At 35.3% G+C, this 15,221-nt stretch overlaps 1 protein-coding gene across 13 annotated transcripts in view; it reads right to left on the minus strand.

Moving 5' to 3' along the window:
* Nucleotides 1-15,221, minus strand: part of fmt (phosphatase 6 regulatory subunit 1-like protein fmt) — a 228,552-nt gene that overhangs the window by 166,387 nt on the left and 46,944 nt on the right. For 12 of the 13 annotated variants that reach the window (XM_068364580.1, XM_068364575.1, XM_068364576.1 and 9 more), the window contains exons 4-6: nt 14,539-14,721; nt 11,594-11,684; nt 4,151-4,321 (exon numbers count right to left, since the gene is read on the minus strand). In XM_068364580.1, coding sequence (XP_068220681.1) covers nt 4,151-4,321; nt 11,594-11,684; nt 14,539-14,721 — 445 coding nt within the window. The remainder of the gene's footprint in view (nt 1-4,150; nt 4,322-11,593; nt 11,685-14,538; nt 14,722-15,221) is intronic. The other variant, XM_068364570.1, reaches the window with a different exon arrangement.

The raw sequence follows: 15,221 nt of genomic DNA on the forward strand, positions 1-15,221 counted from the left end.
CATCTACTAGCTTGTTGACGTAGGCCACTATGGTGGTGGTGTCGCTCATCAACACTATCGGGTGTCTCCTCGAACGTTCTTAACCCTGGATAGGTACGGTCCTCGGACACCCCTTTAAGGGTATACTCGGACGCGAACGACCCCGACGCCAAAAAAAATTCTTGAAAAATCAGTTTTTGCAGTAACCTCCTTTTTTCTTTTGCCAAAAAAAAACTTCAATGAATGCTTAAAACAACTGTAAAGATAAATACTACTCATCTGCAGAAAAACTATTTATTATAAATATTTTAAAAAATTAAGTAGAAAAAAAAAAGACCTGACATAAAAATTCATAAAAAAAAGTTTATACATATATACACAAATCCTTTTAGGAATTGATTCTTGAATGTTTAGGACACATCTTGATGTATTTTGGATGAAGTCAGACCCATGGAGGTGAAGATCTGAAATGAGAAAAAAAGGGTAACTTTTTTTGGCCAAAAAAAATTGTCCAAATTTCATGAATTTTTTTGGGTACCCAAATGAAATAGGAAGTGGCTAATTTTTTTAGGGAATAAACATATGTTATCCTAAAATAGAAATATGTAAAAAAATCTTCATTATTTTGTAAATTACATTTATATCAGGGGCCATATCTAAAGGTAACTTTTTGAGTACTTGGAAATTTCGTAAAAAAATACATATATTTAATATATAATATGATATTTATGCAGGTAAAAATATACCAAAATATCACAAATTCTATAGGGAACAAGAATATATATAGATAGGGCAGCTTACGCTTCGGATATGTCCACAAAATGGCCGCCAACCACACTGACTCAGACTCCCTAATCTGCCACTTGAAATGTAGGAAGGGTATGTCAATTTCAAGGTGTTATTTACTAATCTAATTATTATTGGATATGCATAAAAATTGTATGGTGGGTTGCTGGATAATTTTCGATTATTTTACGACTATAAAATTAAAATTCTGACCCAAAAAATTTTTTTTGAAGGGAAATAATATCGAAAAAAAAAATGTAAAACAATATTTTTGCTAAAAAAATTTGATGATATTCAATCAAAAAAAAAGTAAACAAAATTTTCCGACACATAAACATCTAGAGGAATCATTACTCTGTGATAGTTCCTTAGTACGTAGTAATTTTGAAAGAATTGGGAAAAAACGAAAAAATGGCAATCACCGGAAAATCGAACACATACCTATATATACGCCATATCTGGCTAAAAAAAAGATAGGCATGGGTAGCCAGATCATCTAGAAACACTTGCCAACACTATAAAAATATAAGTTTTGCGACACTACTTGCCAATTCCTTACGGTAACATGACTAAGCAAAAAAATGCAAAACAAATAAAAAGGGGCACTCGTGGAAAAATGGCCATTCTAATATACGGCATTTCAGAAAAAAAAAATTTCAGCCACATGCTAGGCAAACCATCAAGGCATATTTTCCGACAAATAAACATATAAATGAAATATTACTCTGTGATAGTTCCTTAGTACGTAGTAATTTTGAAAGAAATGGGAAAAAACGAAAAAATGGCAATCACAGGAAAATCGAACACATACTTATATATACGCCATATCTGGCTAAAAAAAAAATAGGCATGGGTAGCCAGATCATCTAGAAACACTTTCCAACACTATGAAAATATAAGTTTTGCGACACTACTTGCCAATTCCTTACGGTAACATGACTAAGCAAAAAAATGCAAAACAAATAAAAAGGGGCACTCGCGGAAAAATGCCCAACATTCTAATATACGGCATCTCAGATAAAAAAAAAAGACATGCACGTGTTAGCCCAACCATCAAGGCACACTTTCTAACACATAAACATGAAAAAAAAATCAATAATATACGGCAATTCCTTACTACGTAGTAAATTTTTACAAATATTGAAAAAAAAACAGAAATTGGCAACCGCAGTTAAATACCCAATATACCAATAACTACGTCGTATCTGACAAAAACAAAATCACGCATGGGTAGCCAGATCATCTAGACACACTTTCCAACATTAAAAAAGCAAAAGTTTTACGACACTATTTGGCAATATCTTACGGAAAAATGACTTGGCAAAAAAATTAAAAAAAATTAAAAAGGGACACTCGCGGTAAAATGCCCGACATTCTAATATACGACATCTCAGATAAAAAAAAAGACATGCACGTGTTAGCCCAACCATCAAGGCACACTTTCTAACACATAAACATGAAAAAAAAATGAATAATATACGGCAATTCCTTACTACGTAGTAATTTTTACAAATATTGAAAAAAAAACAGAAATTGGTAACCGCAGTTAAATACCCAATATAACAATAACTACGTCGTATCTGACAAAAACAAAGTCATGCATGGGTAGCCAGATCATCTAGACACACTTTCCAACACTAAACAAGCAAAAGTTTTACGACACTATTTGGCAATATCTTACGGAAAAATGACTTGGCAAAAAAATGAAAAAAAATGAAAAAGGGGCACTCGCGGTAAAATGGTCCTCGTGGTGATGAACGACATTTTAACTAAAAAATAAAACATGCACATGGTAGCCAAACAATCCACCAAGACTTTCCACAACTGATAACCTATACAAGTTGCACCATTCTACGACAATTTCATAATACGTAATAACTTTGATAATTATGCAAACTACCTCAGAAGGGTAAACTCGGACGCGAACGACCCCGACGCGTCTCAGAAATCGGGGAAGGAGTACAGCTACAGCAATGCACATCTGGACACTACTAGAGCGTGTAGGGGAGACACCTCCTGCAGGTCGATCACCCACAAATTCAGTCACAGGGGTGAGTCACGTGAGAAAAACCTGTTTTTTTTTGACGCTCGGGGTCGCAAACGACCCACCGTACCTATCCAGGGTTAAAATGTGTGCAATCCTAGGAAGGCTGCTGGCATTTTGAGAATGTAGATGTGCAGTTGCCTTTCTTCTTTGGTCCACACACAAGAGTGTGCTCCCCAACCCTCCTTCAACCGATCTAAGAACAGTTGCATGTCCGGAGGTGGATAGTCAAATTAGACACCCCTGGTGAGGTTCTGCTCAATGAGCCACAAAGACAGATCGGCCCAAACCTCTTGCCCCACTGGAACAGGATGGAATGGGGGATCCCTGATGGCTGACCAGTCATCATTCAGGCACCATTGAAGGGATCTCTGGTGGAGGTGCCACTGTGGAAAGTTTCTCCAACAAGGCAAGGTGACCGAGAAGACATTGCCAGTCCCGAGCTGGTACTTCTGTCATGGACAGGAACAGTCGTGTAACCTCCTTGAGCCTACTGGTGGTATCGTCTGATGGAAAGACTCGCTACTGCCGTATGTATCAGCATGCCCAGATACTTCAACCTACACTTAGGCATGAAATTTGACTTCTTCCATTTTACCATAATACACAAATCGCAGAAAAATACAAGAATCTAATCTCAATCCTGTAGCAACTGTCCCTCCCAGGAGGTCAGGATCAACCAATTGTCAAGATACGTCAACAGAGATATCCTTCTCAAATGGGCCCAATTAGCTACCAAGGTAAATGACCTAGTGAACACCTGGGGAGCTGTACACAGACCCCTTTATTATAACATATCTTGCCACAAAAGTAGTACTGTACGTATATTTTTCCTCTAACAAAACGTGAATGACGCTGTAATTGAAATGCAAACAATTTTAAAACCAGAGACATTCCTAGCTAATCTTGTTTTAAGGGTTTATAACAAACAAAAAAAAGAATCTAGTAATAATGAAATAAAAAACCAATTGGTGGGACCTGAAGATGCAATACTCTCGGGGCTGTCAACCAGGAAAGAAACTAACATTTATTGAGATGACATTAGCAGGTCATATGTTTCTTCTAATATGGGTGATTTGACACAGGCTAAGCTCCTGAAGGGTGCGAATGTAGGGCAAAAGAGAGAAAAACTCTTGGTTTTATTTGATTAGGTTGAAGTTCTTATTCTCAACTCAAAGGCTATTAGCAGTGTGATTCATAGATAAGATACCATAAGTCCATATGAAATACAGCTGTAGTAAACAAATAACTCTTGAAATACAGGATTGAAAGTAGCAATTTATAAGTGCAAAGCTAAAAAAATAGATGGCCAAAGAGGACCTTTTCAACAATTTTTCTTACCTGATGCACAACTTGACGGAATTCATCTTCTTCTAAGTTGCATATTAGTCTTAGCAAGAGGTCCATGATGGCGGAAGTTCCAACGTGCCTCACTGCCAGATCTACGAAATCTCCTTTTGATTTAAGAAAGTCCAAAACCTGGAAGCAAGTGAACTGATAGGAATACCAGTTCTACAGAGAAGAGAAGAGAAGATACAATTTATAAGAATGTGTCGAGACGCAGAGTAAGAGTTGCAGCAGCTTACCAAGTGGGGGCCTTCCTCCTTCACACCCACAGTTCCAGCAACATCTAGCCTCGCATGGAATAACGAGACAAACGCTCACACACTTTCGGTATGTGTGAGCACGCGCTCGTGTGTACTTAGCCAAAACGACAAAATGATGGCACATAAAATCTTCCATTCAGTAAAATCAAATAAAAAACGTGACAGCAATTCGGTTAATTTAACATAAATCATGCTACAGTAAAATCTTTAAACTTAACGGAGGTAAGATTAAACATGCTCTAGAAAACTTAGCTTTTGTGATAGCACATCAACAAGTCAATAACAATAATATAATAATTCAAATTAACCTTTTGACCATCAAAAGTTTCGTCTAATTACGTTATACTACGCCTCAAGGGGAGCAGTACACCACTTCAAAAGAAATCATATTACTGAACATTATTGTTTTTTCTCATCAACAAATAAAATTTCAAAAAAGTTTAAAAGCTGAGGGCATCATGTCTGAAGTGAATTACTGTACATGAAAGGTGAACGATATCTCAAATTATCATAAAAGATTTATGAGTAAAACGGGCTTCCCAGTATTCTCAAAATTAATGGCAACTTATTTCCAGCATTGGTTATCTTTTTCAGTATGCAGGGTAAGAGCTTTGGGTTCACTAGCTGAAGGCATCGATGAGAGACATCTGGACGCATACAGTGTTTTGAGGGTACTGTATAATTGACTATAAAATGATTCAACGAAAAAAACTGATGATTAAGTAAAAATACACTGGGCAATGACCTACGAAAGAGCGGATCCAAACAAAAAAAATTATGTAACCGAAGTTTGCATTTCATTTTATCCCAGGTTGAAAATCCTTAATATTCAACAAATCTGAATATAAAAGTCTCATATTATGTACAGAACGGTTTCAATACTTAGCTGTGTTGTTCGAAGGTGTGAAGTGAGGAGGGAAGGAATTGGGGTGGGTGTGTGTGAGTTGGAGGGCGGTAGGCTGACCTGCATTCCCAGCAGTCATCTAGCACTCTGTACTCCTGGTCAGTCCCTACCTAGTACCCTGTCTGACTTTAAACTTATATAAGAAAGAATAACAGGTTTAGGTCAATATTTGTGCTACCAGATACCACCTCAGAACATTTTCACTAGTATCTACAGGGTGTGTTCTATTAGAAGGTTTCAAGATACATGAATTGACACTGTACTGAAATGATACTGTACAGTACTAAATTACAAAGCATGGAACAACCCTACCATACTCAACAGTGCATGTTAAGCAGAATTCTATTTCAGTAAACTATCCTTTGCCAGAATAAGAGACAGTTACATAAGACACAGTCACCTTTGAGGACAAAATTTAGCTGAAACTCATTTATTGTACATCACAAAATTAATACATGAAAACTTTTCACCATGAGTCACTCAAAAGTACACTGTGCTTATCTCTTGAGACAAGCAGGAATTTTAGTTGAAAACTGCTCAATACAATTGGAAAAAGCAGTTTCACCAAGGATGCAAAATAAACAGAAGGTCTTGAAGGCCAACTAATTATAGCATTTGTTATATCTAATACTAATCAATGGATGACCTGATCTAAACAGAAATATTGACCTGATGTTACTAAATCTTATGAGTAGCAAGACAACATAACCAATTCAACCTCAAATGTATTTCCCACCAAGTGAAAAATATAAAAGTAGAGGAATGTAAATGATAAAAGTTGATCAACAGCACTGAAATATTAATGCTCTCACATAGAAACAAAAGCACAATCAGCAACCTTTATACATCTTAAATTGATGAAGACTTTTTTAAATAAAAAGAATCATAAAGACCTATAATGTTAGGTCAGTGATCTGTGAAAATGAAAAAAAAAAAATTAACACGAGATATAATATAAAATACAAATAAAATTCCCCAGAAGCCCATATCACCAAAGTAATAAAACACATTTCAAAACACTCCACAAAAAGCTTTTGAAATCATTTTAAGGAACATGAAACCCAAAAGAAAAGCTTCTGAAATAATTTTCAGTAATAAAACTTCTGACTTGAATAACTGATAACCATGTATTTGCAACAGTATTTCAGTGCTGGTTTGATCCATAATGCTGAATATAAATCAATGAAATCTAGATGATGTTGCCTTCTCCTGTAGCTGGGAAGTGGCATTACAATATGATTACTGAAAGATCCCAATGCTAGAGATATAAGATGAGGATTGGGAACTGACCATTTACTAGTGGGGGAGAGAAATCCGGGAGACCAAGGAGTAGGAGATGTCTACTACCTACTTCCAAAGAGCCCAAAAGACATAATAGCCCAGTCAATCATAGTTAATTATAAATGTGGAAGAGCGACTTTGATGTCGACAGTGAACTGAATTTTATTTCTTATACAGGCAAAAACTATAAATATTATAAATAATAAATTACATAGTACATGATGAAAGCTGCATTACAACAGAAAAAACTGGAAGTAGCAAGTGATTTTAATTAATACATTCAACAATTAACCATGCTTAACTGTACGCCACAATACAGTACTGTACAGAATTTTTTTTATAAAAACTCAATACTTTTAATAGAAATAAATGATTATGCCAAGAGGTTTACAAAAGGCATACCCAGTATTCTAGGCTACAATTTTATTAACACTACTGCAACAAGAGATAATTAAGGAAAATAAAAACTAGAACAGTAACATTCCTTTACAATATCTTGGGCCTACTGCCATTCCCTATAGCACAGAATACTCTTTGTTCTGTACACCAAACATAATTGGTTTCTCTCAGATTTAACTTTCAATATCCTCCAGTATATAATCCTGGGCAAAAAAAAATTAATAAAATACTTTTGATACTTACCAGCGAGTCATAAATATAATATCTACAAAATGTGAGCTTCTCAACCTTAAAATTCACAACTTTCAACTCTCTATTCCTATATCCTTTCTTCCAAAGACCATCCAGCATAGTATCAAGCATCAGACCAGGGGGGTTGAAACTGGTGACCTACCAAAGCCAGCTCATTCATATTACTGTTTCAAAGTCATAAGAGAGCTGTAACAACTCTAATATATTTTTTATTTCCTTTCCTCACAACTATTTTTCCGTTTGAGCCGTTGGGGGTTATAGCATCCTAGCTTTTCCAACTGGGGTTGTAGCTTAGCTAACAATAATAATACCTATCATAACATCACATGAAGTGTGGAGGTGGGCCTTAAATGACAAAAAGTTATCAAAATAAATTTTATTATAAAATTTTTCTATTTTGATGAAGCCTGCCCATGAGTCCTAGGGCTAACTCCTTAACTTCTTAGGCAAGAAAGTGATAATACAGAGACTAAAAAAGACGGGTTTGACAAAGGAAACACTTATTTTTGGGGAGGTGCTGTGTTGTCTTCAAGAGCATCTCAGTCAATTGGGGATGCGTCGCTGAAAGGTTATTTTACCTTACTCAAAGAGAGTAGTCCCTTTTTGGGGGTACTGTATATCCTAGAGTTTGAGGGATTCACATAAGAAAGGTTTTGCAGTCTTTCTCCCTAAAATATGGGATGCTCAGATAAGTACCAATCAGTTGGCTGACCATTTTCCTTTGGTTCGATACTCTTAGGTCTGCAGACTTTGTCTAACATAATGTCTGTTATGACTTCTTTAAAAGTGGGAGCTATAAGCGGATACCAGATGGCCACCCAAACAATAGTAAAAAACCATTGCGCAAACCTAACAATGAGGGCTTAAATTTTCAGACAATTTTAATAACTCGCCTCATTATTCCAATATAATTCAAGCTTGGAATGAAGTACAAAAATAAAACACTTTGTTTCATTATTGGCCAAAAAAACCTTTAGAAAAAGAGATTATGTTATGGGGACTAACCTAAGTTGCATAATTTCCACCTAAAAGGTTTAATACGATAGAAAGTTATTTAAATTGTGTAATTCTCTTATGTAACAAAAGCCTGAATTTTACCTGGAAAACACACTTCTTTCTCTTTAACACTTTATATCTCTATCACACGCCCTCTTACCCATCCATCAATTCAATTCAGACTGTCAGTTATCTATACAAAACAATTGGAGCACTCCAAACATCTACTGTTTAGATCATGCTCTAAATCCCTGCCTACAACACAGAGGAAACGAATCTTCTAAAAACCTATTTATGGAGAATTTAACATAAAAAGGCATTTTAAAAGCAGATGACATACCTTGCTAACTATGAACTTTATCCTAGGTACAAATAAACTATAAGAAACTTAATGACAAAAAAACTCCTACAGTGAGAGAGATATGATCTATTAACGACCACGAACAACAGATAGTACGAGATGGTTAAATTTCCTTTCGTTCAGTGTTTTACCCCCAAAAATATGTAGACTTACAACGTTGTTGGAAGATACTGAACATTAACTGCAAATCTTTCTTAAAAATTTCAAGAGCTTGCTTGAGTGGGTTTCAACCACTCAGTAAGACTCTCGATACTAGACCAGCAGAATGGTCGAGGGGGGGATAGAGTATAGGGGTTGATAGAGAGAAGTCTAGATTTTTATTTTAAGGTTAAGAACATTACATGTTGTGCATATTATCCTCATAACTCACCAGTACACTTCATTAACAAAGGACGGTGTTTAATTTGTTATTTATATATTATAAAATACTTTTCAATTACAATAATGTCTTTTTCATAGAGCAAAATCCATGTTATTGATACTATCATTATGTTCCACAATTCTGGATGGAGAATTAGTAATTAAAGGAGCACTGTATACACATGTAAATCAAAATCAAAGCTCCATATCTCTTGGATGAGTTTTAATGGCACAATGAAGGGGGGGGGGTTTTCCTCGTGAAACAATTACTGAGGAGGTTATTATGAACATTTTCTGGTTATCTTAAGAAACTGGGAAAACCTTGCTGAGGTTCAAAAAGAGCACTGAATCCTCCATTAAAAATGTCTGAAAATAACTCTATCAATGGGTGTTGCAGATATAAGCAAAACTCCCTTACAGAACCTTAATTCATATCAAAGCAAATTAAGATGCAAAATGAAACACTACTGTAGTACATTTTAAGATAATTGGTAACCTTAATGTATCAAAACAAAAAGTAGGTTTTATGTCTACAGTTTCTACAGTTAGGTTTCAACATGAAATGAAATAGAAAAAGAGAGAGAATATAAATAGAAAGACAAAATACAAGAGATGAATAATTCAATGGGATTCTTTAGATAATTTTGATGGAGCACTTGCATCTACATGTTTTAGTAATTATTTGACACACAAATAATCAAGAATACAATAGGTAAAGAAGAACTAGAAATGATAGCCTGCACATTCACTTATTCACTGTAGATCTCAAATAAATAAAATGCCACCTTTATCTATTTTTTTGTATAAAACTGGAAAAGTCTGTGCAAAATTAAATCCTAAAGCAAAGTAATTAACTCCCATCTTTAGGCTTTCCGCTATCAAACCTGGAGCCACCCATTATCAAAACTGGCCTTTTTAGAAGTACAGTATGGTGAATAAAAGTACCTTGGTCAGCTGGTATATAATATCCTGAAGGTCTGGACTTGACATCACAATCTCAAATTTATATTACTATAGTTTATCATAGTACAAGTACCCTAGTTCTAATAACTAAAAAATTACTTGTTTTATTACACATCCTAATTCATAAAAAAATCATACTACTCTCCAAGAAGCTTAGTATCTTAAGACATTAGTATTCAATTGCCTTACTGGTAACTCTAAGAATCAATCTTTCCATTTAAATGCAATTATTCTTCAACTGCCCATGACATTTCGAAAGACACCACTCACAAACAATTATTCTTACAATTCCTTATATCTCAGTATAATGCCAACAAACATTCAACAGTTGAGAAGATGATATGGCAGGAAGACCTGTCTTTTCCTCTAGAGCCTCCCCTTACTCAAGAGAAACTTTAGTTTTTAAAAAAAAATAAAAAAAGGAGAGTATTGCTATAAATATTCATCTTAAGTCATTCAGGACATATTGATACACACGCATTCAAGATTATTCTTCAATTACCCTGGGTACAGTGAACATACATACACATACTAGGCAGTTAATTGACAAAATTGCCAATACATATTCCTCTGGTTTTATGAAAATGTTTTCCCTCTTCTCATTAAAGCAACTTCTGAAACTTAACACCCTTTACATTCCTTTGACCCTTAATTTGACTGCTGCTACTTTGTCCACCCAACCAAATTATCAGGATCATTGGTTACTCAAAACTTCACTGTTAATTCAGTCTCCCCTATCATTAAGTATAACTTTATTTTTCTCATATAACTAAACATATCCACCCTGAAAAATCAAGGATCTTGCATATTGAGCAAGAGTTCTGATGAAACAATGGGTGTGATAATCCATTAAATGGATTTTTCATCTAGATAGTGATGATAACAGTAAACTCTTCCAATATCTTGACCTACTTTACCTAAAATGGTCTTGAGAATCTTTTAAACAACAAATACAAAAGTTCATTGTAAATAGGTTGGCTGGTGCACTCTTGAAAAAGAATGTAATTACTGTACCTAGAGGGTATGGACCCAAATGTTGAGCGGTTTACGAACGTGGAACGGATTTGATCGGACTGGATTTATGACTTTGACCAGCAAAAAAATGAAAGAGAACGTGGCAGAATAAACGTAATAAAACTAGCAAGGAATTCTTTTTAAAATATGTTTTATGAGTCTTTTGATTTTAAATGGCTCTCATATTAACAGATGTATCAAAGTATTCTACCTACTTAAAAGACCGTACTATAATAAATGTTTATATAAAGTAAGGTATGGATAAGCTATACAGTACATCTTTCCTGTACCCATTTCAAGTTATATACAGTGTTACACGAGTCAGACATGTTTAATTATGACATCAAAACTATTTTCAAAACTAAACAATCCATTTATCTGTAACCTGAGTTTGAGAAATCATCAATATTAAACCCCCTGATGTAATTTATAAAACACAACCATTTACATCACTATGAAAAACACTAACATTATGCTGGTAGTATTGATATAGATTATACGCTTAACACAGTCCTATATCCCTACCAGCCCTTTAGTTAACAAGGTTGAAAATGACTGAAGATAGAAAAGGGAACAAAGAATTGAAAAGAAGCAGAATACAGGTCCAAGAGAGTGGATCAAGTGTGTCTCTGTAGGAACGAACTCACCTGTTCAGAACGACGTTGCACCAACATGCCCAGCACCTTGGAGAAAAACGATGCTAGAAGAGGGTTCAAAGGCTTTGTTTTTTCTAAAAACCTGAAAGAAAAAATATATAAAAATGTATCATCTGCATGCAAGTCATCCATCATTACAAATACATTTCATATGAAATCCGACATCAATGAAGATTATTAAAAAAAAAAAATAAAAAATTATCCATAGTAATTCATTAATTAACCATGCCATATTTCCATGTTAATGAAAACTCTCACTAGACTATCATTAATCAAGAGCCAGAAAATTTTCAATTCAAAAGCTCCGTGCTCTCTCATACACTAACCACATCCTTCTGTTTTCTGTAAAATTTTATCGCAGCGAGCCAAAGGGCCTAGCAGGAGGGCACTCCCTACATGATAAATGGGTTTGTATATTAAGGATTTTTATTTTTATTAAACCATAACGTTATGCTATTCTTTAATCATATATGTCTGGATTAAAGATAAAGAGAAATGCTTCAGAGTAACCTCAAAGGTGTAAGCAGTAGCATAGAGAACCTAATAAGGACATGAAGATGAGCATGATCAAAAGACCAGCCCTATTAATAAAGTCACAATATGATATTAAGAGGGGGAATACCATGATTTTTCATATAATTCCTCTGGAATCTAAGAAATCAAACAAAATACATGAGCAGGCTACAATGCATCCAAATTCTCAAATGGTTATGCTTATATAATAACCTTGATATATAATTTTTTGTGGTAGTCTTAGTTTCCCCAAATAAATAGTGCATTTGGATGAAATTATTTTCTTCTATAAAATGTGAGCAAGTTACAATCAAATAAATAAGGTAATACTGCATCATATTGCTACTATAGTCTGTTTAATCCCAATTGGCAACTGCTGCCGAACCACGGTTTGAAAGCTTGTTGCTGATTGGCTGTTGGTTCAGGCATTCTCCTCTCCTGCTGACTGCCGACGATGCAAAACATTGTACAGTATTTCTTCGCAGTACATGATGTTCATTTTTGTTTTTTACCTCACTTAGTTTGCAAAATATCTACTGTATCTTGTTCTTTGGGAACACAGATTAAACGTAGATGATGAGTATTACCTTGAAAAAATATCCATATCTTAAAATATATACGAAAAAATAAGAGTTGAAGTGAAACGAGCACTGAAAAAACTTTAAACAACTTTTTTTACATGCTGTTTTTTACCTACAAATGTTATAAAAACGTTCATAAAAATAGGTGGCTTTAGTATTAAAAATCCTCTTGAATGTCATGAACCAAAAAAACAATGCAAGGAAGGAATGTTAATGTACATAATACATCTGTATTTTACCACTGTAATTCCATTTTTGCAAGATAGTGTCAGGTGGTCTCACTAATGCTAAGAAAAATATGTGTACATATCCTCCAGCACATTTATGAGCAGTGATAGCAGGCATGTGCACCCCTATACCACGTAACAAAATGTATTCTCGGGGAAGGAAACTTCCTGATACGAAACCTCTCGTCCAACATAAGAGGTGGTAATATAATGGGATTGCATTTCCTAGTGGGAATTATCTCAACAATTCACAGTTTTGTCATCATTGAAGCATCCCAGGAATGCCCTAGCACAGGAGAAAGACAAGGGCAACTGCCAATGTCCTGACTGGCAGTGATTGTGTAGCATGAACTGAATCTTGTACCAAAATACCTGCTCCTCCTATAAAACTATGAAGAGAATTGTATAGATGTCTAATCAGACTTCTGTTTGAAGAAGTCTTAGTAAAAAGTGAAGAGTTAAGGGTACATGGATTCCAGTGTGTGGGGTTTCCCATCGCCCGTGGATCCCCAATGAGCTTTGATTCCCCTGAGCGTGGCTTGTCAATGCACGTAGATTTCACTGCGTTGCTTGCTGATGAGCGTGGATTCCTAACGCACGTAGTTCCCAATACATGCAAATTCCAGGGTGCTAAAATGGAGACTGCATTCACGTCGTCAAAGTAGGAGTAGTACGAACAGGACTAGGAAATTACCCACAAAGGAGGTTCTGGTACAGCACTGACCCTCCTTCAGGAAGAGAAACAGTAGGAGTGATGCAATGCTACTTCTTCAAAGAAGTCTTCTAAATGTTTTCCTCCTTGAATTGGCAGCAATGACTTACAACGAGGGTGAAACACTGTAAAAGGAGGAACTTGAAGTCACCTTATAAGGATACACAGACCAATGAAGACACACTTTCAAGTAAAAACAGAAACTCTAAAAATTCATCAACCAGATGATATGTCCTTAGCACCTGCCAGGATCATAAATATACTGAAGGAAAAGGGAAGGCCACTACTTGTCGTCGGCGTCATATGGCAATACATGCGAGGAAAGAGACAGCAAACAGTAAAGCTATCCAAACAGGAACAAGAAAGTTACAGCTCATTACACAGAAAAGTGTCACACCACTTTTTAGAGGAAAACAACTACGAAAGCTTCGTCTTCCTTAATACCCCTCGCCCACGACAATGTGCCAAAACCTTTATCTAAAGGCCGAAGCAAAAGATTAAAACAGCCAAATGAGGAAACTGGGAGTGCATCTTTTATCTACAGAAGCTAAAAACAAAAGTGGCTATTATGTTCTGGCAAGGGGGGTGGGGGGTGGGCATTCCCTGCCACCCGCCAGTAACTACTTATGCCTCATAATTTTAACAGCCTAGTTCCAGCAACTCAGAAAACATACTCCTATTATAGGACAAGTGTTTGCATACATGTAGGAACAAAAAAAATTTCAGTACAGTACAGGTATTTTCAAATTATCTGCTCATTGAAAGACTACAATAAAGGCTAAAACAGAAGCAACTGTTAATACATTATATAGAAAAGTTATACACCCAACCATGTTTAGTTATTCTACAAACAAACCGATCAATTATTTTCATAATATATTAGTGACTTGACCTTCAACTTACTTGTACAATATGTCGAGTAAATTAGCCGATGCCACCAGCTTATTAATGATCACTGGAACATCTGCAGTAAGAAGCTCTGCTGCTAAATTAGCATACTTGAATCTCATCTGCAGCTCGCCATCAACTGCTGGCTCATTGACCACTAAGCAAACCAGCTCATCTAGGATTTCAGCTTTCGTTAGGCTGCAGTAAAAAAAAGAACAAATCACAAAAGAGGAATTTCATTAAATATTCTTACTATGAATAACTACTTGAATAAAAAATGGGATAACAACATATATGTGGCAGCTGTTCCTTAGCTTGACATATACCGTAAAACTAGTGCCTACACTCAGAGAATATATACAACAGTACATTACTACTGTATGCATGGTGGAACACTGATATAAAACCTCCAATTACCCAGGACCTATAAACAAAAATGATAAATCATTTCAAACCCTGAAAGCAACTGGCCTGAAGATAAGGAATATTTAAATAAAAATTAACAATATTTGATATTTTAAGAATAATAAATGAGATGTGATTGACCTGGGAAAGCAATTACTCATCAAAAATGTTATAAATTACAGATCTCAAGTAAGTGACAGGTATTATCAGATGAATTTGAGACAAATGTTGGGAGCACTAAATATTTAGTCATTCATCACAGAAATGGAAGAAGCTAAAAAAGAAAAATTTAA

Source organism: Palaemon carinicauda, chromosome 41 (genome assembly GCF_036898095.1).
Source record: "Palaemon carinicauda isolate YSFRI2023 chromosome 41, ASM3689809v2, whole genome shotgun sequence".
NCBI classification, from domain to species: domain Eukaryota; kingdom Metazoa; phylum Arthropoda; class Malacostraca; order Decapoda; family Palaemonidae; genus Palaemon; species Palaemon carinicauda.